The sequence below is a fragment of the Balaenoptera acutorostrata genome, chromosome 10, assembly GCF_949987535.1.
Source record: "Balaenoptera acutorostrata chromosome 10, mBalAcu1.1, whole genome shotgun sequence".
Lineage (NCBI taxonomy): Eukaryota > Metazoa > Chordata > Mammalia > Artiodactyla > Balaenopteridae > Balaenoptera > Balaenoptera acutorostrata.
In genome coordinates, this window is record NC_080073.1 from 13,775,013 (window position 1) to 13,802,489 (window position 27,477).

The 27,477-nt window shown below is 39.3% G+C and overlaps 1 protein-coding gene across 4 annotated transcripts in view; it reads right to left on the reverse strand.

The window, feature by feature from the left end:
• CNTN4 (contactin 4) overlaps positions 1 to 27,477 on the reverse strand; it is a 955,661-nt gene that overhangs the window by 480,641 nt on the left and 447,543 nt on the right. For all 4 annotated transcript variants that reach the window (XM_057555542.1, XM_057555540.1, XM_007192463.2 and 1 more), the window contains one exon: positions 12,437 to 12,578. In XM_057555542.1, coding sequence (XP_057411525.1) covers positions 12,437 to 12,491 — 55 coding nt within the window. In that variant the 5' untranslated portion in view covers positions 12,492 to 12,578. The remainder of the gene's footprint in view (positions 1 to 12,436; positions 12,579 to 27,477) is intronic.

Here is a 27,477-nt window from a genome sequence, read left to right on the forward strand (position 1 = left end):
AGAAAGGTTTTGAACCCAGATTTATCTCAGCCCCAGGATCACGGTGCTTTCCGCTATAGGTTGTACCAAGGAAATAGCTCCTGATATTTTAACATTATGGTTCATTGAGAAGGATAGTGTATTTTGCCTAGATTTCTCACTTAAATCTGGATTTAAGTTCAAGATTTAAAATCAAGATTATAAGCTCCTTAAACCATGGACTAAACCACAAATAACTTTGTATGCCCAACATCTATCACCACATAGCATGTAATAGATGCTTAGTAAATAACCAAATAAGTGAATAAATTAGTAAAGAATGTGTAAGTATTTTCAAAGAAATAAAAAGTTCTAACTTTAATAATCTCTTCTCAAAATTTATTTGCTGCTGTATCAAAAGTCTATAGGGGATTATTAGACAACCTACCAAAAACCACCATCTCCAGTGGGGAAACAGTTGACAAAGGCAATCAAAAGCTTTTGTCCTAAACACCTCTAATAATAAAATTCCATGTCCATTTACATAAATAGAGTTTAGACATGTTATGACATAATAACAAGAAAACAATTATCAAGTCGAAATCAGAAAAAGTTATTATTATTGTGAGAAAAGTAAATCAAACCTTCTCAATTTAACCCTTGCTCTGAAAGTCATTAGCCATGTGAACTTGGGCAAAGGAATTAATCTTTTTGTTCACTGCTTTTCAAATCTGCCCAAGTAGAGACAGATTGGATGAGAGCACAACTTTGACAGCCTGTGAATCTCTGACTGTGGAAGTAACGTATCTGCTGCAAGGGATTGCTATGTTAACCACTGGCCTAGCCTTCAAAGTTCCTTAGAAAAGAGTAATGCTTTCTTCTGTAGTATCTCAGGTTGATCCTAAGTTGTTTGTTTTGACATTTGTTTCCACATCAACAAGCAGAATACGTTTCTAGCTGTGTTAATTCCTTTCTGGTGTAGATGTCATCTAAGTGGAAGCACTATAGCTGAAACGAGGGAGTTTATATTGATTTTTGTTTCCTTTTACTTAACTAGTTCAAGCAACGTATGCATTACAACCTTCATACCTTTCAAATAATAGATATGACATCATGTTTCCCTCAGGCACTCTTAATCCAGGCAACTGCCTTCCCTTTTTGTATCAAAAGTATTTTCAAGACTTTGGTCTGGGACATAACCCTCTGATGGGGTGTGTGGTAATCACATAGTCAATACTATGGGTTTTTAATTTTGGCCCCCAGGGTGTTTGGTACAGACAGGCAGGAAATGAAAAGATGTTCTGCTCCCTACAGATGCTGATATGGGACAAAATTGAAAATCGGTGAAGTGGTGAAGTCAGTGCACATCCTGACTCCTCAAGATCCCTCTCACAGCACAGAAGCTCTCCTTCCTTCTCGCTTCCAGAGGGATCCAATATGACACCTCAGGTTGAGTTAAAGTCAGAGGGTTCATGCTGCCAGGGAGGTTTGTCCCTCATTCTTTTTCACTTATTGCAGTAGCTGCCCTTTGGAAGTGGTAGAGACACGAGGGGCTGGACTTTGAGAAACTTGGACTCGGATTATGCCACTAATTATGTGTGTCCTTGGTCAATGCAGTCAATTTGTCTTTAAGATAAGGTATAGGTTTATAATCCCGTGAATCATGTCTGAGGGAAGTTGGCTCCAGTAACCCTGACTTCCTGACAGCAAGACAGGCTCTCTCAGGAGGTAGTAACACTTGTGTTAGTTTTGTTTCTCAGAAGACTTACTTTTTGTTGAGATATAGTTCACACAGTATATAACTCACCGTCTTAAAATGTACAATTAAGTGGTGCCCTGGTCTGAATGTTTGCGTCCCTCCAAATTCTGTCTTGAAAACTCATGCCTTATGTGATATGATATGATGGTATTAGGAGGTGGGGTCTTTGACAGGTGATTTGGTCCTGAAGACAGAGCCCACGCGAATGGGATCAGTGCCTTTATAAAATAGACTCCAGAGATCCCTTGCCTCTTCCACCAAATGAGGACACAAAGAGAAGTGGGCAATCTGCGATTTGCAAGAAGTCTTTGATCAGAAACTGATCAAGCTGACATCTTGATCTTGGACTTCCAGCCTCCAGAACTATGAACTGCTGTTTACAAGCCACCCAGTCTGTGGTATTTTGTTATAGCAGCCTGAACAGACTAAGACAAGTAGTTTTTAGTATATCCATAAGGTTGTTAAGCCATCATCATTAGATAATTCCAGAATATTGTACCACCCTAAAAGAAAACACATATCCACTAAAAATCACACCCTAAACCCTCCTAAGTTCTGCTCTGGTTCACTCTGTCTTTATGGATTTACCTATTCTGGACATTTCATATAAATAGGTTCATAGAATATGTGGCTTTACTCACTTGGTATAATATTTTCAAGGTTTATCCATGTTGTAATATCAGTACTCCATTCCTTTTTATGGCTGAATAATATTCCACTGCATGGGCATATGGCATTTTGTTTTTCCATTCATCAACTGATGGAAATTTGGGTTGTTCCCACTTTCTGGCTATTGTGAATAATCATACTATGAATATTTGTGTATAAATTACTTCTGTTTTTGTTGATGCAATTTGCAAGCTCTCTGGAAATACTTTTTAAAAAATCCTCTGCTCTTCACTGTTTCACTGTTTTTACTAGATATAAGACGGTGATTCTTTCCTCTATGAAGGCATCTTTGAGGCCCTGTGGTAGAAAAGGGCACAGTACTTGGAGTATGAAGACATAGATTTGAATACTGGCTCTGTTGATTTCTAGATATTTGACCTTGAACAAGTTCCATAGCCTCTCACAGTCTAATTTCCAAGACTATAATTTTAGAGAGGATTAGTGATGCCTGACCTCCAGGGTTGTTAAGAAGGTTAAACAAGAAGGGAGTGGAAAAGCACATAGTAGATCCACAAAAGATGTTAGTTAAATTGATTCTTTCACTTATATACTATTTATTGACTGCCTGCTCTGTGCCATGTACTATCCCATATGCCTCTTAAAACCAATGAATAAAACAAATATTCCTACATTCTGCAAGGGGAAGCATTTACCCTATTCTTTGAATCGGCAACTTAGTGAATTTACATTTTGTACCTCTCCCATCTACACTTATCCCCAGTTAACTTCCCTTTGGGGCTACTCGCCAGGGTTTCTACTTCTACAAAGACAAGAAAAGGAGGGAATTATTCTCAGGTACAGTTATAGGTTAAGAATTAGTAGGTTAGTTCCTCTATCTTCAATGGCACTGCTATCCAACAGAAATAGAATGTGAGGCACATATGTAGTTTTAAATTTTCTAGTACCTACATTAAAAGAAAGTAGAAACAAACTGGCAAAATAAATATGTTTTATTTAACCCAACATATTCATTTCAACATAATTGATATAAAAATTACCAATGAGGTATTTTATATTCCTTCTTTGTAGTAGGTTTCCCACATCCAAGGGCAGAAGTGCAGACACAGAAAAGAAAGCAATGTGAGCATGGACACAGACAAGAGAGTGATGTATCTAATACGAGCCAAAGAAGGCCAAAGACTGCTGCCACAGCCAGAAGGTAGAAAGGAGAAAGGAAGGATTCTTCCCTAGAGTCTTCAGAGGGAGCGTGACCCTGCCAACATCTTGCTTTCAGACTTCTAGCCTAAGAATACTGAGAGAATACATTTCTGTTGTTTTAACCCACTCACGTTAGCGGTAATCTGTCACAACAGCCCTAGGAAACTACTACAGATTCTGATAACTCAGTTTGGACTGGCCATATTTCAAGGGCGCAATAGCCACATATGGCTAATTTGAGCACAATATTAAAGTCTTTAGAGGAGAAGTCCTCTGTGCTCATTTTCCAAAACCTTGCTTTAGAAATGAGAACCTTTGAGATAAGTCTTAATTGAGATCTGAAGGGGTGAGCCCTCTGCCTTAGAATCATTTCTTTCTGAAACAAAATAATCTGTTACCTTTCTTAAGGCAAAGGATTCTTGATTACTCTAAAAAGACAAAACATCCCAGCAATCCACTAGGGGTTTTGCAAAATAAGAAAACTATTTTTCTTTTATCTCTCTGAGCACAGAACTCACACTTTATTGTTCACCAAAATGATGAGTAATTGTACTCTAGCTGTAGGCTCAGGAGACATTCCTCCTTTATTTTCTGCTCTCCAAAGATGCTGCAACGTAATTCTATTTCCCTTTAAAATTAAGGAATAACATCTTTTTTGCGTTCATTACATCACAAAACAGAGAAAGAGCACAGGCCAATATCATACCTGTTAGTGGTTCACAGGCAAGGAAATAATAAGGCTCAGCAGAAAAATTAAATCATTTCAAAACTCAGGACACCTCTTCAACATAAAAAGCCCTTCCTTTGTATCATCAGGTATTCAATAAATTGCCCTGAAAGCCAGACTGACTTGAGTAAAAAGGCAGCATATGGACCGGGGGAAGAGTAAACCACTGGGTTATGAATCAGAAAGCCTAGGTTCCAGCTGATGCCATTGATGTCAGGAATATAACCTTGGGCAGATCCCTGACCACTCAGATTCTCATATGTAAAATTGGAATAATGACAATTTCTGCCTGACTTGCCTCTCAAGACTGCTTACTATGACTCTCAAGCTTTTTGGAAGTATCAGTCTCCTGGAGGGGGAACGTGAACTCACCTCCAGAGATTATGATTCTGTAGGTCTGGCCTGGGGCCCCGGAACCTGCATTTCTGATAAGTTACCAGCTGATGCTGCTCATCCACGGACTACATTCTGAGAACCACTGGTTTGTAGTATTTTACAAGATGCTAAGCCCCATGAGGACAGGTACTGTGTGTCAATAGATATCATAGCATAACTGTTGGAGGCCCTGGCTTTTGAGCTGGATAGGCCTCTATGAGCAGGGCCTGTATGAGCTCTAATTCCTTGGGCAGGTCATATAACCCCTTATTATCTAGGAAATGGGTTGTTCTGAGGTTAAATGGGATATTGCACTCAAGAATGTGATACTACATCTGGCACAGAAATGTTCAATAGACGTTTACTCTTAATGTTATTATTGTGCCTGTCTCTAGCCCTGACAGATTTGTTAAACAGACTGTTCAGCAAATATTTTATAGACTAACAAGTGCTAAACACATTAAGGGCATTATTAGGGTGGTGTGGGGCTACATCCTCATCAAACTCTGTTCTTGCTACAGATGAAATACATGGTTAACATCACCAATGGGAGTTTGGGAGGAGAGAAGAATGGAAAGGAGTCTGCTCGAGCCCACTCCAACACATGCATTAGGGTCTTCTATGTGCTCCTTTCTTTATCTTAGTTGTTTTGTTTTTTTTAGCAAAATGCATTTTAAAAATCTTCCGTCATTTTGAACCACAGGATCCTTCTCGTTTTAGAACCCCTAACTCTGCAACTTGATAAATTTCTAGGAGGCCCATCATAGATACCTCCCCAGCTTCTTCCCAGTGCCAGGCGCCCGGATAGTTGGCTCCACTGGCACCTGCCCCAGGGGCCTTGTTGCCAGGAGGCAGACCCTAAAAGTTGTGGCTGCTAAACATGCATATGGATGCCTCCTGGCTTGTTGCTGCTGGTGGTGATGATGGTGATGATGATGATGGTGATGATGACGATGATGATGATGATGACGACGATGATGATGGTGATGATGATGGTGGTGGTGATATTAACAGCAACTAACTTAGTTCATGTTACTAAGCCAGACATCTTTCTAAGTGCTCTACACATATAAATAAGTTTAATCAATTTAGGTATTTATTTTTCAGAGAAGCTTATCATTATTATTATATCCCTATTTTATAGATAAGGTCACATCTATAAAGGTGGGGGAAGGGCAACAAAGGTGCTATGAACTCTGCTTCAACCACTGAAGAAGAGCGAGACACCCGTGTGCTAAGAAGCTGATAGTGGTGGCATCAGCACCAGCAGCAGTGCAAAGAGGACAGAGATGATCTTTCACTTAGAGCTAAACTACATTGTTAGAGAGAAGCACAATCCTAGCACCGGCAGGTCCTCTAATACGGGCTAAATGACTCAATGAATGACAGCTCACACTCAGTGCTGCTTGCAAGGATCAGACACTGCACTAAGTCCAAAGAACATATACATGATCTCAATCCTCATAAACACCCCAATAAACACTTATTTTGTCCATTTTATACGTGGGGAAAAAAAGCAACCCAAGACTTAGGGAGATAAAATAGCTTCATCACACAGCTGATAAATGGCAGATCTGTCTATTTCATTTCAAAACCCATGCTCTTAACTTCCAGGTCCACTTCATTTCCAGGTGGTGTTTCTGGTTTGGTAGGAGATGCCACGGCTATTCCTTCACCTGCCCTCAACCTCTGAGGCAGTATCATTAATCCCACATTTCAACCAAGCATTATCACATTAGCTGATATTAAATGCATACAATGTTTGGATTTTTCACTTGTCTGTTTTTCTCCCCTCTTCCTAATTTATTTCATTCAACAGAGTTCAATCTTTTTTTTTTTTTTAATACATGTCCCAGACTCTATCAGCAAGGGAGTTTTATTTAGAGTTAAGACAACCAGCCTGGCTGAGCGTGTCTAATAAAGCCATTAATGATTTTGCTTCAGGAGAGGTCTTAAATTGAATATTTCTAATAACTTTTGGTTTGTATCACTGCTACTATATGTCCATGCCGGTGGGGATATAAAATTGCTGCCAGTTTCTCTATTTACCTCAACATCTTTATTACTGATTAATATTTTCCCAACATGAAATGTATTTAAGTACTTAAATTGATATTCAAAAGGAGTTTTCCATTTGCTGTTTATTAGTTTTTGGGTATATTTCTCCCTATTCTTTTCCTGAATTTTCTTCACTGGAGTCACTGCTTTTTAATCTAGTTATTAGCTTTCTTCTTGCTAAATCTTTCTACTACCTTGGCTTCATTTCATGGCCATGGTTTTGAGACAGCACAGAGAAACAGGAAATCCATTCTTTGGCTGCAGTCAGCATGACTGTAAATGCACTGGCCAGCCAGTTTCTTAGAAAGAGAGACAATAAAATAAAAGTTCAGTACAGAACTAGGCTTTGCAGTAACTGTGTGAAAACTGACATTTACTCAACTCTCTTTTGATCTTAATTGAACACTTGTTACTTTTGCAAAAACAGGCAGTACTAGGTTTAATATCTGTCTGGAATTGTGAATTATGTGAGAGCTGTCTGTTCGTCTATTTATTCTGGGGAAACATATGAGAGTCTTGAGAAGTGAAGTACTGTTCCTGGCTGCTGTGCTGTGAGGCCAAGCTTTGAAACTCGCTTCTGTGTTCTCTGCATACTGGTGGGGCTATATGGGCATGATGGTGGGGAGCGGGGGGATGTTTCAGGGCAGGTCCTGAGCTTTGCAGGAATGTTTGATTAAGGGGTAACTCGATAAGATTGTGCTTATCAAGTTCTACTATCAACATCAACAAATACTGGAGGTTCCTACTGTACATGTGCGTTCTCTGACCCTAGAATAAGACAAAACCATCTACGGCCTACATTAGTCTTAGTGATAAGACACTTCCTGAGCCTAAAATGCCTTCTGAGGACCACTGGGCAGTGTCTCCACATGCTCTGATTGCAGATGATGGCCCCTGGTTTGCATTTCTTACTGCCATAGATTCAAGCTACACCCCTGTGATTAACTATTCAACCCAGGCCTCCTTCTTGCTCCAATTTTGAGAACACTCACTGATCCCAGAATACGCCTCACGTGAATGACACAGGACCCTTTCTGCCCTGCCCACCCCAGATGCAGCTGTAACAGCAGCAGAAATTTTGTGAACAGATCAACAAAATGCTTACATTTGGAGAGGATGCACTTTCTCAAAAAGAAATAACTGCTGAAGTTGGTAAACCGCACCACAGAGATGGGAATAAATTTAGCCTCTCTGAAACCAACATCAACTGAGACTACATCAAACATATATTTTTTTCACCCATTCACAGAGGGTTTTTAAATGTCTTCACACCTCTTGTTCCATATGAACATATGGACCAGCCATTTTATTCTTTTTCTCAAATCTGTCAATGTGAACAGAATCAGTAACACAAGTAAGGCATAGGATCTGTGGGAAATTTCATATTAGATAAATGCAGTTTCAGGCTTAGCTGTAACCCTTCAGCATATATATCTGCCTTTCAAATCATGTGTTTAGCTAGAACTATACTTTCTTAGAGTTAGAAAGGACTTTAAGGGACCATCTGTTCAACGCCCTCATTGTACAGAGGTGTAAACTGAATCCCAGAGAGGCAAAAACAACTTTCCCAGCAGCTGGCTAATAATAAAACTAGTAAATAGTAAAGCAAGTAAAAGACTAAAACCACCTGGCTGCAGGACCTGGATAATACCTCCAGGCGTACCTACGTAGAGGCAGGCGTGCATGTACTCACATAAGCACTGATACGCGTGTACACATGTGGATCCACATCCCAGTCAACACCTCAATAATCTCTGTCAAAACCATGTTTTCTGTCTGGCTTCATCCTAATTACTTATATGACCAATACCGGGCTGCTTTTCTGCTACTAATTGGCGTGTGCATGTTTTTGGTTTGGATTCCCCCAAAAGCAGAGCCTGAGAGAAGGACCTGGAAACAGTTTATTTGGAAGATAATCGCAGGAAGTAGGAGTGAGAAGGAGAAGGTAGAAGAGGGTACTGTGGGCAACGGGGCTCCAGTCTTGCTGGGGACCTCAAAGGAACCGTGTAGAATGTGCCTAGGTGTTCTTCTTCTAAATGACAGGCCCTGAGACCTTTATCTACTGATTCTCATGCCCCATTGTGTGAGGACTGCACTGAAGAAGAGAGTTAGTTTCTCATAGTTCCCCTTGCTTGTGACTTTAGAGAAAGGCTTGAGAAACAAAAATACAGAACAGGGACAGTCAACCCAGCTGTGGTTGAAAGCAGAAATGGGCGAGGGGATTGGGAGATTGGGATTGACATATATAAACTAATATGTATAAAAGAGATAACTAATAAGAACCTGCTGTATAAAAAAATAAAAACAAAACAAACAAAAAAATGGGTGAGGGGGTGCTGCACCAAGAACAACTGATACACAGTTCAAGGCACAATAACCACTTTTAATACTTCATATATTTCAATCTAATTTAAACAACACAGTTGTATGTATTAGCCTCAGAGGTGGCTGGTTCACTGCCTTAACATGAAAGGGACTACAGCATGCCTTGTGTCCAGAGTACAGCTTGAAATTGGAGACTGGGTCTCTCTCTCCTTTCTGGTCAGTAGGCAGCATTTGTTCATTTGACATATGTTTATTTATTTAGTGAATGGCACTATGCACTAGGCATTTTGAAGATGCTGGGCATACAGCAGTGAACTAAAAAGATAGAAATGCCTGCCTTAACAAAGCTTCAGTCTGGTCAGGAAAGACATTTAGCATAAAGACAAAACTTATAGTTATTCATATATTGATAAGAACTCTGAAGAAAAATAAGAAGAGGGGTATAAAATGTTGGTGAAAAGAATTATTGCTATTTTATTTTATTTTATTTATTTACTGTGGTCAATAAAAGCCTTACCAATTAGGTGGCATTTGAGCACAGATCCAAAGAAGGTTAGAGAGCAACTGACGGGAACATACAGGGCAACAGCATTATTGGAAAAAGTCAGTAGAAAGATCCTAAGGTCTACTTACTTGGCACTGTGTCTAATAACAAACAAAAACTGAGTGCTTGAAACAGACTTCGCAACCTTGTGGGCTAGGAACAGCCTCTCCCCGGAAGACCACTTTGATTTGTTTCATACAGCCTTTTAATTTTTATTTTAAAATTAATTTGAGTTGGTTGGCAATGTTAAATAATTAGGAGATTTATTCATAAAAACTCAAAAAACTGGGAGACCTGGCATATAGGACCAGAGCGGTGCACTGGTTGGTACTTTAATGGGACATGTTTGGTCCAGTTTTCTGCAGTCACCAGCCTTCCCTCTTGTCAGCAGGAGTCACTATTCCTTTAAGAATGTTTCATTCATTTGTTAGCTTCTTTGCTCTTCTAGGTAGTTGGGTTATGTGTTCCCTGTTACTGTGTTCATCAGTAGTCTTTTCTGTTTGTTAATTACTGTCAGAGACTGAGTCTAGCTTTGGTAAGAGAGAACATTTCCATTGTACCATAAATTACCAATCAATTCCTTAAATAATTAGCAGACCTTTCAAGGTGCATCCCTTGCAGGAGGAACCTGTTTATATATTTGGATCTTCTATCTTATTTAGGGAAAAAGATCAGGAAAAAGCGTATTTGAGATTCACTAATTATGAAAAACATAATAGACATAAATTATTTTCCTTGCCAAAAACTCACCAAGAAATACATGACTAAGGAAGTATAGAAAAGGAAAAGAATGAACAGTTAAAGAAATCTGTTCAAAATTCAGAGTGTCGAATGCTATGTAAATTAATAAAATCAAGACAAATAGCAAGAAAACAAAAACATTAATTAAAGCTTGACTTTATTTACACTGAAGGAGGCATATGGTAAGGGGATATTAATGCCATGTAAACCAGTTCACAAAAAAGACTCACCAAAAAATCAATATACTGATTTCCTTCAAAAAACTAAGTGAATAAAAAAGACACAGATACACATCTTGGGTGAAAATTCCGAGTTTTTCAAAACACCACTGAGGAGATTAATGGCTCCCTTGATTTTCAACCCTTTAATTTCTGATATCTACTCAGCACAGTGAGTTACATAAACACATTGCTTTGGTCAAACACTGAGAAACTGATTCATTATGTTATGCTTTAGAGAATATGTTTCTCCCAGGAGAAGTTAGAGCCAGACTATCTCAGTTGAGGACTTTGGGGAGGGTCAAGGGTCATGAAAAGACTGGAGAAAAGGAAATGAGGCACAGAGCCTGAGGCACTGGCTTGGGGAGGGGGCGGAGATAAAGCTCCTGACCAGATGAGGGAGAAAAGTAATAGTTCTAAAAGAGACAGCTAGATGCCAACAGGTCCACGATCAGGGAATGGCGAGGATGCTATGAACCTAACTAAGGCAAGAAGTTTAGGATTTGAAGGTAGGGCATTCTAAAGTTTGTAAGTGGATGGGGGTTTACATTTAGATAAACGCAGGAAGAATGAAAACCAAAATTTAAAGAGTACGTTTGCAACCGTTTACTGGACAAATCGACAAGACAGCCCTGTATAGTGTGCTGGTCAAAACTATGGAATCTGGAGTTAGTCAGCTTTGGGTTGGAACCTTATTTTCTCTACCACCTCCTGGCTTGGTGACCTTGGATGAGTTTCTTAACTTCTTAATGCTTCAGTAATAATATTAATAATAATAGCGACACAAGTAAAAATAAAGAGTAAATACCTCCTAGTGATCATGAGACAATGAAATAAAAGTACACGGAGGGCTTATTAGCACAGTGCCTGGCATGAGTAAGGGATCCATACATGTAAGCACTACCGTTACTACCTTTAATTACTCAACAATTGCACATAATCTGCCATATACTGACCGACAGACAGGTCAATATAGCTATAGAACGCAGCTAATAGACTTCTGTGTCTGTCTTGCTTAGCAGTATATTCACAGATATTAACACAGAGCTGCCTCTTTGTAAAATACTCAATAACATTATTTGAATGAATGCATGAATCAATGTCATGATGATCTAAAAGTCATTTTTTGTTTTATGTTGTAAAAACACAGATATATTCCAGGTGTCCCTCTTGGACTTGACACTCTGAATAACAAAGCAGGTGAACTAGACTCATTTCAAAAAGACCTGGAAAGACACCCACCATCCCAACCTGGAAACCAACTCTCAGTGCATGCTGGACTTAGGCAGCGTCAACACTGAGTTATGTATGTCAGCTGGTAGGCTCCTATCTTCCAGAAAACCAAGAAAGTAATAAATAGCATGTTTGAACTTTTTAAAGCCCTTGTCTAGCGGGTGACCATGAAAGTATGGTAAAAGCCTTGTGTCTATGCTTTCCGGGTCCTGCTAAGCTATAGGTGTATTGACATGAAAAAGAAAGTATCAAAAGACGGAGTGATATCAACAAAGATATTGAAAGAGTCACCCAGATAAACTTCCATCCAATGACATCAAAGTAGGCAATACTGTAGACTGTATTATCAGTTTTGTTGCCCAATATCTCTGTGCAATTGAGCACTGGAATGAGCACAAATAACAACTTTCAAACTAAATAATGGCTCAAACAACTCTAAAAGGACCAGAGAGACAGGTGAAACATCAATGTCTAGCTTTGGATACAACACCATGAAAAGAGGCACTAAAAGACTATCAGGAGAGAGTATTCAGAAGCGTCAGCAAACGCTAGTCATAGTAGCGTGCACTCTTACGATTTTATCACTGCCATCTAAAGTGAAGGCCCACTTTTGAATTAGTGTGAAATACAGTGGCATTTTTAAATCAAAAAGTTTTAAAATGACACTCTACCTGCAAGGCACAACATGAATGACTGCAGCACCAGCAGTTCCCATGGCAACCTCATCTTCAGTTTCTAAGGTCAAAGGAGTTTCAAGTCCAATAACAGGTGAATAAAATAGCTGTTTCTTTTAAGTTGTATTCAACCTTTAATCTGTGGGAGAGAAGAGACATTACAATGAGATTTGAGAATACTTCTCCTTGTGCTCTCTGCAAATTTATCTTTACTTGAGTACAAATAAAAATGACTTCTGGAAAACTACTATTTTTTTTTTTTTAATTATTTTTATTTATTTATTTATGGCTGTGTTGGGTCTTCGTTTCTGTGCGAGGGCTTTCTCTAGTTGTGGCAAGTGGGGGCCACTCTTCATCGCGGTGTGCGGGCCTCTCACTATCGCGGCCTCTCTTGTTGCGGAGCACAGGCTCCAGACGCGCAGGCTCAGTAACTGTGGCTCACGGGCCCAGTTGCTCCGCGGCATGTGGGATCTTCCCAGACCAGGGCTCGAACCCGTGTGCCCTGCATTAGCAGGCAGATTCTCAACCACTGCGCCACCAGGGAAGCCCTGGAAAACTACTATTGAAGAAGAGAGAGCATGTTAAATTTTGAATATGAAGCAAATAAAGCTCCTTTCCTGCTTCCCAATAATACCTGGGCAGAGACTGAAGCTGGTAGGTCCCTGTGGCTACTGAGTACAGGTAAGAACAGCTTCTGATTAGATGTGAACCAACCCTTTCCAGTCCCTTAGTTTCCAGGCCTTGTTCTTATTTATTTTCCAATTAATAATACACCCAAAATAGTGAATACAGAAGAAATTCCACTGAACAAAACAGGGCTAGCATTGGTGGACTTTAAGGAGAAATTCTGAAGTCTTAGAATGGAGTTACATGTATGAAAAATTATAACTACCCCATCAATTCAAACATTTTTTCCCCCAATGCTCCATGTTTCATCCCCAAAATGCAACAGAAATGTGCAGCTCCAGTGCCTACAGAGAAAAATCCTACTGACTATGAGTAGCTGTCTACTAGGTTCTTTTGGACAAATCTAGAGCATGAGTAAGAACAGTCATTCTTCCATTAGCCAGGAATCTTAAAACAGGAGAACTCCGTGGCGAAGAGAGGCTGCTTGTTCTGTGTACAATGTACAAAGCAGGTAAGTGGATGGGTGAAGCAGGCGGCATTCACGGGCCCTTGGGAGGGCAAGGGCACACCCTGTCTGAAGGGGCAGGTACCCCCCCCAGCTCATGCTGATGGCTAACGTGTGGGGCATAGACCTAGGGTTGCAGGAGCACTTACAACTTTTCAAAGAAAAGTTGAAAATATTATTGTATTTTGAAAATCTCTCAAGTTTTAAACGTTGGAAACCACTTCAAAAGATTCTTTTAAAACATTGAGGGAGCAAACACCACCAAATTGCCTTCAGGTTCCACAGTTTTGCAACATGACCTCGGTAAAACAGAACTCACGCTGTGCTTGGCTTGCTCTCATCCACTCATCCCTTCTCCCATCCATCCTGTGAGCCAGCCACGGATTTATGCATCTATGGAGTGCCTTTTGCTTGCCAGACACTAGTGAGGCACCGGACTTGCCAAAATGGATATCCCAGCTGCATGTAGCCGTAAGAACCTCCTACTCCAGTGGGGTCAGTTCCCTGCAGTTTCATAAAACTGCAACACAACATGCCATTTTGAAGGAAGGAGGACAGTTTCTGGACTTCATAAAGGAGATGAGCTCCTACTGGTGTTTGAAAGATGAGAAGGATGCTTCTTCCTATTCATCGTTTAACCAAATAAGGGAGAAATCTAGGAAAGCAGAAGACACACTCTGTTTACAGCTTGGGCGGTAACCAGTTGCCAGGTCCTGGTTATGCACCCCACCCGCCTCTCTCCCAAGGTTGTTTCAAAAGAAACTTCCTGGTTAAGTAAATGAAACCTCTTTGAAAACCACACAGCACCATACGAATGCTAGATATGATTATTATTGTAGCCCGGATATTTTTTAAGCTGATGATAACCTGGGTCTTCTCCTCTCACTGCCACTTACCAGGAAAACACTGAGCGAACACAGGTTTACATGAGAGCATGGATCAACATGGACTAACATGAGCTCCTCAATCAAGGGCTCTTAGCATTAATTGATGCCACGTGGTCACTCAGAAGCCTTTATGTTTACCATGAAGCTAAGAGAAAGTGAAGAACCATCATTAGAGAACTCGTCTTTCTTTTGCGCCCTTAAATAGCTCAGTTTCTGATAAAGCCAGACTAGATATGTTGTGAAGACAAAAGGGACTCTTAACTTCTGATGTGCTGATGTGGCTGAAAAGTGGGCTGTGTCTCTAACTGGATATGTTCAGATACTCTTCTGACATGCATGGTGATTAGGCCATTTTAGATAAACAGGATATGCTGATCAATGAAAACTATTAATGTCTTTAGCAAATGATCAGGGTATTAATAATTAATTTTGCGACGGAAATGTCATCTCAGACCAGGGGATTGATCTACATTGTTAAGCAGTTTCTTGAAGCAATTAAAATTAGCTTAGAAAATGTATCCAATTACACCATAAAGATTGAATTCAAGATAGGATGCTATTTACAGTGTGTGTTCTGTTAAGAGCTGTAGATTTTTAAGGACGAAGGATTTCAAGAACCCGACTGGCGTTTATTTACATCCAGGTAGGTAAGGCTCACCTTCACTAATCAGAAATAACGGGGTCGTTGATGGTAATTCGTCTGGTGGGCAGTCGTAACCAGAGCACAGGGTTTTCTGAAGGGAGCTGAAGATTCATGAATCTCATGTGGGACTGTGGTGCAGGATACAAAGTTTCATAATTTCAGTTTTTCTGCCAGAACCAGAAAGCAAGCTGTGGGATGAGGCGAGAGTTATGGCAGTAATAGAGCTCCCCTGCAGCCTGGAGCTCTCTCTGGTTTACCCTAAGGTGGCTGTAGGAAAAGGTAGTGTACTCAGCACTAACTGTGGGAGCCTGACCAAGAATTGGACTCGTAAATCCTGGGGAGGGGGCCACACAATGAAACAGGACTGGGTTGCTTTCTCTGGCTGAGCCAGAAGGACATGAATAATTGAGAATCCCACAGTTTATCTGTACACATTGCTCCACACAGCAAAACTCCTCCAGCCTCCAACACTTTAAACAATTCTTATATAGCAAGAGTCATGCTAAAGTACTCAGTCTAAAGTGTGTAAGACAAATCATGATGCAGTTCTTCCATAAACATCTTGGTTTCCAAGAATCTACATGCAGGCAGGGTCTCATCATATAATGACTGCTTTTAGCACTTTGCTAAATTAAAATTCTGCTGGTATCCAAATGCTCTAATTCAGCTCAACAAATAAGCAGGTGTGCTTACTGGGGGCAGGGACAGTGCTAGGGGGTGGAGGGGCAGAGGTGATGGAGGTGAGAGCCCTGTCCTCAAGGAGCTCACTCTCTACTTGGTGAGAAAGGCGATTAAACCAGGCATTATATTTCAGTGGGATTCACATAATAAATCTATTAAGGACAAGGTGCTAAGGATGCTAAAGGAACATCATCTAACTGAGCCAGGGGGTGGGGTAGGGCAGGGGCTTCAAGAATACTCTCCAAAGGGGCTAACAGTTTGAACTGTGTCTTAAAGAATAAATAAGAGGGAGGAAGGAAATTCTAAGCCAAGAGACAAGGGCAACTGACAGGCATGAGAATTTAGAGAATCTTCAAGTTACTGCAACACAAGAAAACGGAAGAAGCACAATGGGTGGACTCACAGGTGTGCTCTAATCTTGGCCCTACATTCTCCAGCTGTGTGGCTCATCTGTAAAATAACAACAATACCCATCATCCAGGCTTACGGTAAGGATTAGTGAGAGGGTATGGAAGGCACCAAGGTCAGGGCCTTGACACTTAGTAGCCACCCTTGCTAAACATAGTACAGCACTGCCTAAGCCAGGTACCTGATCCCCGAACAGCCTTGAATGTATATTAAAGAGTTTGGACCTGAATCTGAAGACTAGGAGAGGGTGGAAATGACTTTAAACAGGGGGAAGTTCTGAATAAACTTGGTTTCCCTGTATGGGGATCTGCTTTACATGCAATCCCCAGAAGCAGAGAATATCTATTTTCCCCGTTGCTTGTCTCCTCTGCTCAACAGGTGAACTCTAATTACTAAGTATACTTCCAATATTCAACACATTTTTCAAAACCTCATGGCAGTAAGACAGAGTGGGAAAACACTGGATTTGGAATTAAGTGAATTGAGTTCTTTCTTCCTGGTTTTGCCACCAGTTATCAATTTTGGGGAAGCCACAACCTTTGTAAACATATTTGCTTATCTATAGTTTGGGACTCATCCCATGAGCCCTATCTTTCTCACACGTGTGTTGTAAGATTTAACTGACCTATGTTTTGAAAGTGAATATCAATTCTTCTTATTGTGTAAATTCTAATTCAAATCCCCTCCGAGATTTTAGACTTTACAAAGGTAGTAATATTTGTTTTTTCATAGGTATTTAAGAGGCTCATGGAGAAATTACATGGCACAGAGCAGGCAGTCAATAAATAGTATGTAAATGAAAGAATAAATTTAACATCTTTCATGGATCTACTATGTACTTTTACATTCCCTTCTTTTTTTTAAAATTAATTAATTAATTAATTAATTTTTGGCTGTGTTGGGTGTTCGTTTCTGTGCGAGGGCTTTCTCCAGTTGCGGCAAGCGGGGGCCACTCTTCATCGCGGTGCGCGGGCCTCTCGCTATCGCGGCCTCTCTTGTTGCGGAGCACAGGCTCCAGACGCGCAGGCTCAGTAGTTGTGGCTCACGGGCCCAGTTGCTCCGTGGCATGTGGGATCTTCCCAGACCAGGGCTCGAACCCGCGTCCCCTGCATTGGCAGGCAGATTCTCAACCACTGCGCCACCAGGGAAGCCCTACATTCCCTTCTGATTTAACCTTCATCACAACCCTGGAGGTCAGGTATCACTAATCCTGTTTAAAATTATAATCTTGGAAATTAGACTACGAATGGAACTTGTTCAAGGTCAAACATCTAGAAATCATCAGAGCCAGTATTCAAATCTAGGTCTTCATACTTCCAGTGCTGTGCTCTTTTCTACCACAGCAACAGAAATGTAAGTAGAGCAACGTGTCTTTAAAGGGGTGCCATCAAGTTCTGGTGGTAGCCCTTCTAACTCTGCTTTTCGTGTTGCCCTTCTGCAGGACAGAATCCAGATACCAGGGAGCAGAGGTACAGAATCTGCATAATATTCATAATGCAAAGTGGACCATGGGTTTCAGAGCTGAGAACTTGTCAGAAGACTGCATTTCACTAGTGTGAATTCAGAACTCCTTGTGAGAGCACAGCTGGGAATGCTTCTTTCCCTCTAAACGTAAGAACAACAGGAACATTTGTTTTCTTCCTAATTATTATGTAGGATGCAGCCATTCTTAAGGCAAGAATTTTAAAAAGGATCATCCACAGCTCCCAGTGTATAGTTGAGCATTTTCTAACTCTACAATTAACTAATAAGCGGTGCAGTCAATCATAATGGCGAGGAAGCAGTGAGCAGAACTGAAAGCAGGAGACACATTCAGCTTCCTCAGAAAGCAACCCGTCAATCATTTCAAGGGAAAGTGGCATATAGTCAAATCTTAATATTCAGTCAGTCAACAGATATTTATTGAGTGCTCATTATTCAAATGGTAATATGCAGAATGCAAAGAGTCAAGGTCAAGGCCTCTGCCCACAAAAGGATGGCAACTCAGCTGGGTAGAAAAGATTACTGACTATATAACTTAGTTTATATGCCAACTTAGGGGTACAAAATAATCTATACTTTCTATCCTTATGGTATCTGGTCTACAGGTTCTTCTTGGATAATGAAAATTCATATCAATCAAATTAGCTTAATAGATTTTCTCCTTGTACCAGCTTTTTACTCTTTTCTTCTACAAGAAACATATTTCCATGTCTATTTCCTTGAGGTCTTCCCTACTTCAGTGGAGACTGAAATAAGTAGTCTGCCAGGAATGTGAAAAAATGTGTGTTGCTTGGTTTCTCTTTGGATTGCTTGTCCCAAGCATCTAAAAGTATTAAGAGGACAGTGTAAAGAAGATATAAAAGGGACTGGATAATACATTTGGAAAACTGCACTTATTAACCAACAGGTAGGCATGCATGAGATGGAATTCCTTATGTAGATGGTACCCAGCTACTCAGTGGCTGATTGGGACTCTATTTCCATCATAAGATCACATTTCAGAGGACTTTGAGGAGAGAGGGTCAGCTAAATGGGAACAATTATCCCCATAAAACAATTATCCCCAAAAAAGCCTTTTTAAAGGCTTTCTAGGCAAAATGGTGTCTGCCACTTGTGGCAATTCTAACCAGAAGTATGATGATTACATTAAGACACACTCTGGCATAAAAGCCAGCTAGCCAACATCTTATCAACTCAGTCACTGAAGGATATCTTTTAGACATTCTGAGAGCCAAAAGAATTCTACACACTATTTATGAAAAATCCCATATTAAAGTTTCTTAGAATATATACGCACTACCACTTTCTCAACAAATTTTCTCCTTATAAAACCTTATTCTCCTTTGATGTTAGACCTTTACACTTTGCTACTCAGGAGACCATCTTAAAAACAAGAACTGAAGTCACTGCAATAATCAAAGTGTGTTATTTTAAAAGATCACTGGATTGAGATTCAGAACAACTGGGTTCCTAGCTCAGTGCTGTTATTTACTTGCTGGGCAAGTTTCTTTACCAATAAAAGCGGTCTGGATCAGACTGTTTCTAAAAATCTTTTAAGTCCTGTTGCATCATTACATCAGAAACACGGTGTGTATTCAAAAGATTTAATTCAATAAATGAACGGTGGTCACTCTGCCTTTGTCATCACCAATTAGACATCTCACAATTTCTCAGATGACATCATCTTCTCATGCGTCAAAGTTGTCTGAGATACATTGCTTTTAAGTTCTATGTATGATGCCATTACTGCAATGTAATCCCAGGCCACAAATACATATTCACCATTCATAGTCTCCACCAGGTAATCACTTACTGAACTACTTTCTAAAGCTGTATTTAATTTTTACTTTTATTAAAGTAATACATAAACATAGCTTAAATACCTACTCCTACTCCCCTCAGAGAACTGCTTCCCAAGGAAAATAGGTTGCCTTTCTGATATGTATCGCAATCTTCACAAAAAAAAATGCTTATACTACTGTATCTTGATTTGGGGGTCTTATGTATTATTAGTTTCTTTTATGGATGACAATAATTCAGCTTTCTCATATAATCACTCCCAATGACAGACACACATACACAACACACACACAAACGCCTGGTTCCACTGTTGTCCAAATTTAGTTACATCATTTAATTTGGTTAATAATTTTTCAACTGAGTCCCAGAGTAAACTGCTTATGCTTCCTTTCTATAATAGTTGGGTTTTTTAAGACTTAATAATTTCCTCTTTATTTGCTTAGGTTTCTAAGTATATATTACAGATTCATTCTAAACATTCTATCGTATCTAATGCTTTCATTATGTTCAAACACACCTTGTAGCCCATCAGCTTTAATAAATACTTATTTAGGACATGTAGATACTGAACACTTTTACATTTCAGTTGAAAAACAAACAGATATGGTTCGTGTTCTAGCATCTTTTAGATGAAAACAGAAAAGCCTTGCATTCAAAGATTTAATTAAATACATTATGCAATTATTCATATATGAAACTTACATATTTGTGAGTTTCCAATACAACATATGTAATTAAAAAGCAACATAAAAGGATATGTGATTAAACTATTAAACAACATTGTAGGCAATGTAATGGTAGAATGTAATATGAAATAACAGAGGAGATGATAAATAATAGATATCCCTTACGAAGCACTTATTATATAGTAGTCCCTTATTAAGTATTAACACATATAATCTTTAAAACAACCCTTTAAGTAGACAACAATATCATTTGAAAGGTTAAGTACGTTGTCTTTAGTTAGAGCTGAGAAGTAATGGAGATAGGACATAAACTCAATATTTTCCCCAGAAGTTTACTGAAGTATATTTTACATACACTGATAGGCATTCTTTATAGTGTAAAGTTTAATGAGATTTCAAAACTTTATGTAGTCATATCACTACTATACCACCAAGATGTAGAATATTTCCATCACCCTAGAAAGCAACCCTAAAAGTTTAACTTCAGAGTATAGATGTTTATCCATTCTCCTGAAATTCTCCCAAATAGTTATAACACAGGCTTATTACCTGTAGTACGTATAAGATACATGTTTTTTTCTTCCTCTTATTTAGACTGCTTCTCTGATACTTCGTCTTCCTTTTAGAATATCATTCCCATATTAGTATACTCTCAGTACAACAGAAATGAGAACAAAAGTAGATCATAGCAGAAGACAGGAAAAGACACGGCACCTCCATGGCCCCTTCCCAGGGAAAGCAATGCTAATTGAGCATGACACCTTCTCCCACTTAGCCCAAGGGCAGTCCCAGAATCTTTTCCAGGTAGGATTTCAAGCAGGCACAACAAAATCAATACGGTTTGTAAGTAACATAAAAACTTCTTTGCCTTCCCTATGGTGGTTGAAAACATCAGCTTTAGAATCACACAAGCCAGCTTTAAATCCCAGCTCTACCATTTAGTTGCTGACCTTGGGCAAGTCATTTAACCTAGGTTAGCCTTACTTTTCTCTTCAGCAAAGTGACGGTGATGATTCAGGGCTGTTGAAAGGAATATAAGAGAACATCTCCTTAGTTGGATTCTGCTAAAAAAGTTGAGCATGGCTTTGAGAAGGTAAACTTGTCGGGAAAAGAAGATGGACAGTCAGCGGAAGCACCTGGCTTCAGGAGACGCATGGATGCAGGAAGCTTGCTGTGACAAAGGGGAAAAACCCATGACCCACTGCATTCCCACCTGAGCATCAGAGCAGAGTGCGTGGAGGAACCTGGGGAAATTGCAGGGGGTGGAAATGACATTTCCCAGAGACGCCAGTCTTAGTCTTGCTTTCTGGGTAATGGGAAGTAAACTTTGCAAACTTTCTTAAGGCTGCTACCAACAGAGCAGGAAAGAAGCGTTCTTAGCAATCATCTCACGTTTGTTTTCCTTCTGCCCACTGGTGTGCTGCAGAGTGCCAATTCTGCTAAACTCCCAAATAAATCACTGGTAATGAAGCATGTTGCACATACAGACAGCAACAGGCATTTTTTAATCACCTAAACCAAAGAAGAGCTAAAGGTAAGCACAAAACACTCTAATACCTAATATATTAGCTGTCAGATTTAAAGTGGAAAGAACCGTGTGACTTTCAGAGCTTTTACTTGGATGCACTTAGTGGGGAAGTAAAGCTACCAGTATATTCATCACTATGCACAGCTTGCTGATTGCTTGGACAGCCAAATCAGACAGGTGGTAGCCTAAAACAGAGTCTGTATCTACTTAATCAGAAGTAGAAATAAGACTGCAAACATAAATGCACAAATTATGACAGGCTATAAAAATAAACAGGCTAAAATCATTTATCCTCTGTACTTCACTCACAAATTATTAACTAAATTTCTACTAATTGACATGCCACATGATACAGAAATGAATAAGACATACATAGTCTGCCCTCATGGAGCTTATTTTATTCTACTGGCGGTGTAAATAACACAGTGCTCTAGGGGGGCTGGTAACAGTGGACAACCAGGAAAGCGTGTCAGTAAGAATCAAGAGTGTATATGACCTTTGGAAACAGACCTGTGTTCAAATCTTGGTTTTCTATATCCAATGCTTGAAATGTTTTGGAAAAGTTATTTGGATGCTCCAATTTTTTGTCTATAAGATGGAGACTGCCATCTACTTCAGAAGTGCATAGGGAAGTATGTGAGCTAATGCATGGAAAATGGTTAGCACTCTAAGACAGTCTTAACATCGACTTTGTCTTACCTAGGGGAAGCTTAGAAGTCTAAGTGGAGTGTGGGACATGAAACTACCCTACTCTTTAGTGAAGTGGTAAAACAGGATTTATATTCATAGCCTGCCATCTCATGAAATGGTAAATTGTACATTCTAGATCCTGTGCTATTATTTATAGAAATAAATATACTGGAACATTCATCTAAATAAAATTCGATGAATAAACACAGTATGTTAGGCACTTGATGTCATAGTAGACAAAGTCCTGTCATCATGGAGTTTGCATTCTAGTGCACTTTCCAGTTTATTTGCCCATGGAACTCATTTTCTTGAAGAATAAGCTAAATTCCTATAGGCACACCTCAGCATCCTTCTCATTTGGTCTAGGACTGCAGGCAGATGATAGGACGTTTCCAGATCATTTGACAAACTCTTTTGAATTTTTGTTTGGTATCGAATAGTTTTCCAGAAATCCACTGCATATTATAATGGTGCTCGCCTCCATTTTCTTGTTTTATTTTATTTTTTTTGCACCCTGATCTGTATCTCAGGCATGAAAGATGATAGAGAGAGAAAACGACAAGCTTTTTTCTTGAGTACATACTACGTCTGTTACTATCCAAAGATTTTACATGAACTATGTAATCCTCACAGTAACTTGAGGAGGTAGGTATATCATTATTCCCATTTGTCAAAGAAGAAAGTGAGGCTTGGAGAGGCAAGTGAGTCAGTTACTTCTTTGGTATTCCTTCCACTGCTTTCTCCTAGACCTGTAAGTTGCTAACTTCTTCTCAGCCTATTGTATCAGGGCCGATAGCGGTGATATTCCAAAAGAAAAATAGAGGAGACAGCTGGTAAACCTCTGTGCGAAGGGTGCCTTTCTCTGCACTGGTGGGGATATTTCATCATCAGATACAAACTAATGAGACTGAATTATTGCAAATGGATCCAGAATCATTAGCATGCCAAGGGACACTTTCCCCTCTTATAAGAACAGCAGAAATCGCAAATGTGACAGTTTAAAAAAAGGTTTTTATAGCCCTATCAATGCATGGTTATTCATCGGTTAGTTTAATAGCCAAAATAGGTAGAAAGTGATCAATGTGCTCTTTGTTTAATCAGGCTGACTTAGGCCAAATTGAGCAAACATTAGTTGGTTCTCAGGGAACGAGATTTCAGGCCCAGCCTGTCACATATAGAGCAGATGTCCCTGTAGTTCTGGGTGTGAGATGAGCACATGCCGCCAATCTACTTTAACCATTCTACTTATGTTCTTATTTAAAATGTGATAGAGTGATCATTTCCAGTTATAAAGTGGCTTTTATCTGAGAATCTCCAAAGGACACTGTATTAAGTCTACACTGTTTGGGATGAGGGTTAGGTTCCAGTATTATAATTTTTAGGCAGGGAAACTGAGGTATAAAAGAGTATAGTGAGTATACAATACTTAGTAAATTAAGAATAAATACATGCGTCTTTGTCTAAAGCTAAGACTCAGGGGGAAAAGAATAATTTGACATGAGGAAACTTAGCCTTAGTAAATTAAGAATAAATACATGCGTCTTTGTCTAAAGCTAAGACTCAGGGGGAAAAGAATAATTTGACATGAGGAAACTTAGCCAACTCCCTGTTAACCAAGTGATCAAGGCTGACATCACCAGTGCCAATTCATATTGGCCTCAAGCCCCCTCTGCCATGGAACACTGAGGGGGACACAGTATTTGTGTGTGGTCTCCTTGCAAACAACACCTAAGCTCAGTGTGATCATGAGAAAACATCAGACAGTTGAGTAAGGTGCTACAACATAACTGACCAGCGGTCTTCAAAAGTGTCAAGATCACCAAAGGAAAGACTAAGGAATTGTCACGAATTAAAGGACAGTACAAAGAAATGAATATTGCAAACAAGGTGGGATTCTGGATTAGATCTTGGAAGAGAAAGAGGACATTAGTAGAAAAACTGGTGAACTTTAAATAAGGCTTGCTGTTTCATTAACTGAATGACACCAATGTCACTTTCCTGCTTTTGATCACTATATTATGGCCATGTAAGTGTTAACACTAGGAAAACCAGCGTGAAAAGGAACTCTGTAGCCCCTTTTGCAATTTTCTTAAAATTATTTCAAAATAAAGCTAATACTGCATCAATTATTTCCTAGCCTGAGAGTAAAATTTTGAAAAAAAAAATCCATTTTTGGTTTTTATAACAGTGGATCTATCCTCCTTGAAAGATATGTGCACACATAATGCCAGTTTAGACGTTATATTTAGGTACGCCACATCATTTCTAGAGAAAGTTCAATGATCATGAAAGTGTGCTCACAGGAGACACATTGGTCAGAGGAAATATTATGTAGGAAAAAAAAAAATGTCTGGATGCCCAGGCTGCAATCCATATTGACAATACTGACTTTCTTCCAATTTAATTGAAATTAGACTGCTGAATAGACACGTTAAGGTATGAAAAAAAAAGTTTACTCTGCTTTTCTTAATGAAGAAAACATAAAGCCAAAATTCTTTACTTCTTGTATGTTAAAAACACAACACCCAGGTTTTCCCTAAACTTGTAATTTAGCATCACTGTGAGCTCTTTGCAATGACATGTCAGATCTACGTAAAGAGAGAAAAGTATGAAGATGGGAAACTTGTAATACTATATCATATTTTTTCAGGACATCACACTTCCTCCCTAAATTAGCAGTCTAGGTCTGCTGTTGGTAAAATAAAATGTAGCAATTCTATTTACCTATGGAAACTAAGACATAGTTGAATTATCTCTGCAAACATTTTGAGAATATAATTCTAATTAGTGATAACTTCAACTTTGAGGCTATTTCAGAGATGTGGCAAACAACAAAAGAATGATCTAAATAGTTGTAGTTACTGAGGAAAATTCAATTCCATGACCTATGTTAAAGTGTATTCCTACACACAGTTCAAGTTTTTATATTATTGCCTCCCAGCCCTTCACTTACTACACCTCAGCCGCAAGTTTCAGGAAAGTATTTTCAAGTGTAGGAAGAAACTTGATGAAATATGTCCTCCTGGTGCCTAAGTTTATATAACTGTAAATACATGTAAGTTCTCATCTGACCCTCGCTAGCGTCACATTTCAGGCTCAGACTGTACCTCGAGTTACCCTAGAGAAGCTCTGCTAGAGGAAAACCAAAAACTACTTGGGAACCAGTAATCTTGAAGGATGAGAAAGAATAACCTGCATAAATACAATGAAATAGCCTTCCAAGTGTCTAGCTGAGTGCAGGAAGGCAGATTTTTCCTAATCAAAAATGAATATTTTTGTATGTACTTTAACTATGTTCCTAGCCCACAGTAAGACCTCAAGTGGGGTGGTAGCAATGGTAGTGGAAAGGCATCAGGTTGTAATGACAGACTTGTGTTACTTCAAAGCTCTGGCACCAATTCCTCCCAAGAGATGCTACTTTCTCCTGAGTTCACACAATTGAGGAATGAGTCTGGGAGCCACGGTGAGCATGCTCAGAGAAACCAGGAAAATAATCAGAGAAGAAATACATTGCTTCTCTTTTGTTGATATTAATAGGGACCCCCAGGAAGCCCCTCTTTGATCCAAATCCCCAAAACCTTAACCCATGGCTTCGTCCCACTACTTTTTAACACCTGGTCCTCCATCACAACCACAGAACTCCACACATCCTTCAGTTTGGACATTAGAAGTTGCATTTCTGAGCAATCTTAACTAGCCAGAATAAAATATAGAAACTGTATATAAGTCATATACATTATATATACATACCTATGTGTGTATATATATCTGATTGTGAATATATATTATGATTGTGACATACATACTATATATATACACACATATGTATACAAACACACACACATATGTGTGTGTGTGTGTGTATATATATATATATATATACACACACACACACACACACACACACACACACACAGGCTATCTCAGGGTCCAGTTGTCAACAGAATAATTTGTTCTATACAAGAAAAGAGTTTTAAAAAAAAAAACCTTCACATCTTTGTAAGTGCTTCACTGTGTTAAGTGGACATATTTCACACATTGTTATTCAGTAAACACAACATTATGCTACATTCTAGTTGAGAATAACTTCCAGAAATACCTCATGCATTTGTAAATGAACAGTGCAGGTGAACAAGGACAGGCAGGGTCTGCAATTATTCCTGTGTATATTTATATGCCCACCAGTTCTGTTGTCTTAAAACAGACTTAAGGGAAAGCTCTTCTAGGTTAATTGCTGTTGCTAAGGAAAAGGCCCAGGTTTGCCTTCACAGTTAATCATTTCCTTCAGGTGCAACAATCAGGCTGGCCTCTTGGGGTCAACTTTTGTCTAAAGACAAATGTGTAGTCAAGTCTCCTTTCATTTTTCTAAAAATACTTATTATTCACTCTTTAAAATTTTTCAATATCCCCAAATAAAGAGAGTTTAATATTTCTAATAGCAACCAGATAATTTCAGGAAAAAATATTCCCTGCCTCTTGGTTTCTTAACATAACATAGGAGGCTGGGCAGCATGTTACCTGTCTGAAGGAAGAATGTGAGTAATGGGTCATCAATGGCAGATTCCCTGGGAAAGCTATAGGTCAGCTTAAGAAAAGTCCCATATCTGAGCAGCCCAGATCCCTCTGGTCCATTCTCCACATTTCAGCCACAGCTATGTTACCAGAGTGTAAATACGATAGAGCCACATTCTCCAACCTTCCACTTACCTTCAACACCTTTACAGAACGAGGAAAGACCTGCTTAATTCCACCTCCCACCCATCTCTGCAGCAGACATCTGTCTTAGAGCTATACTGCGTGACAGCTGGATAGGTCTGGCAATCTTGCCTCCTTATCTCTGTTCCTGCTTCTTCCCCACTTCTCTGTAGCTAGCTTGAAATTTCTACGTAGATGAACTTCCTCTGAAAGTCTTCTCTGACCTCTTAATTATGATTTTACTTCTCATACGTGCTTTGACAACATTCACAATTTCTATTAGAGCAGTTATCATATAGTATTATAACTTTTGTCTTTATCCTCCTTTGTTATTATAAATGCCCAGAAAGGAGAAACAAAGTCTGTCTCATTCATCCATGTACTGAGAAAGTAAGCCCAAAGTAAA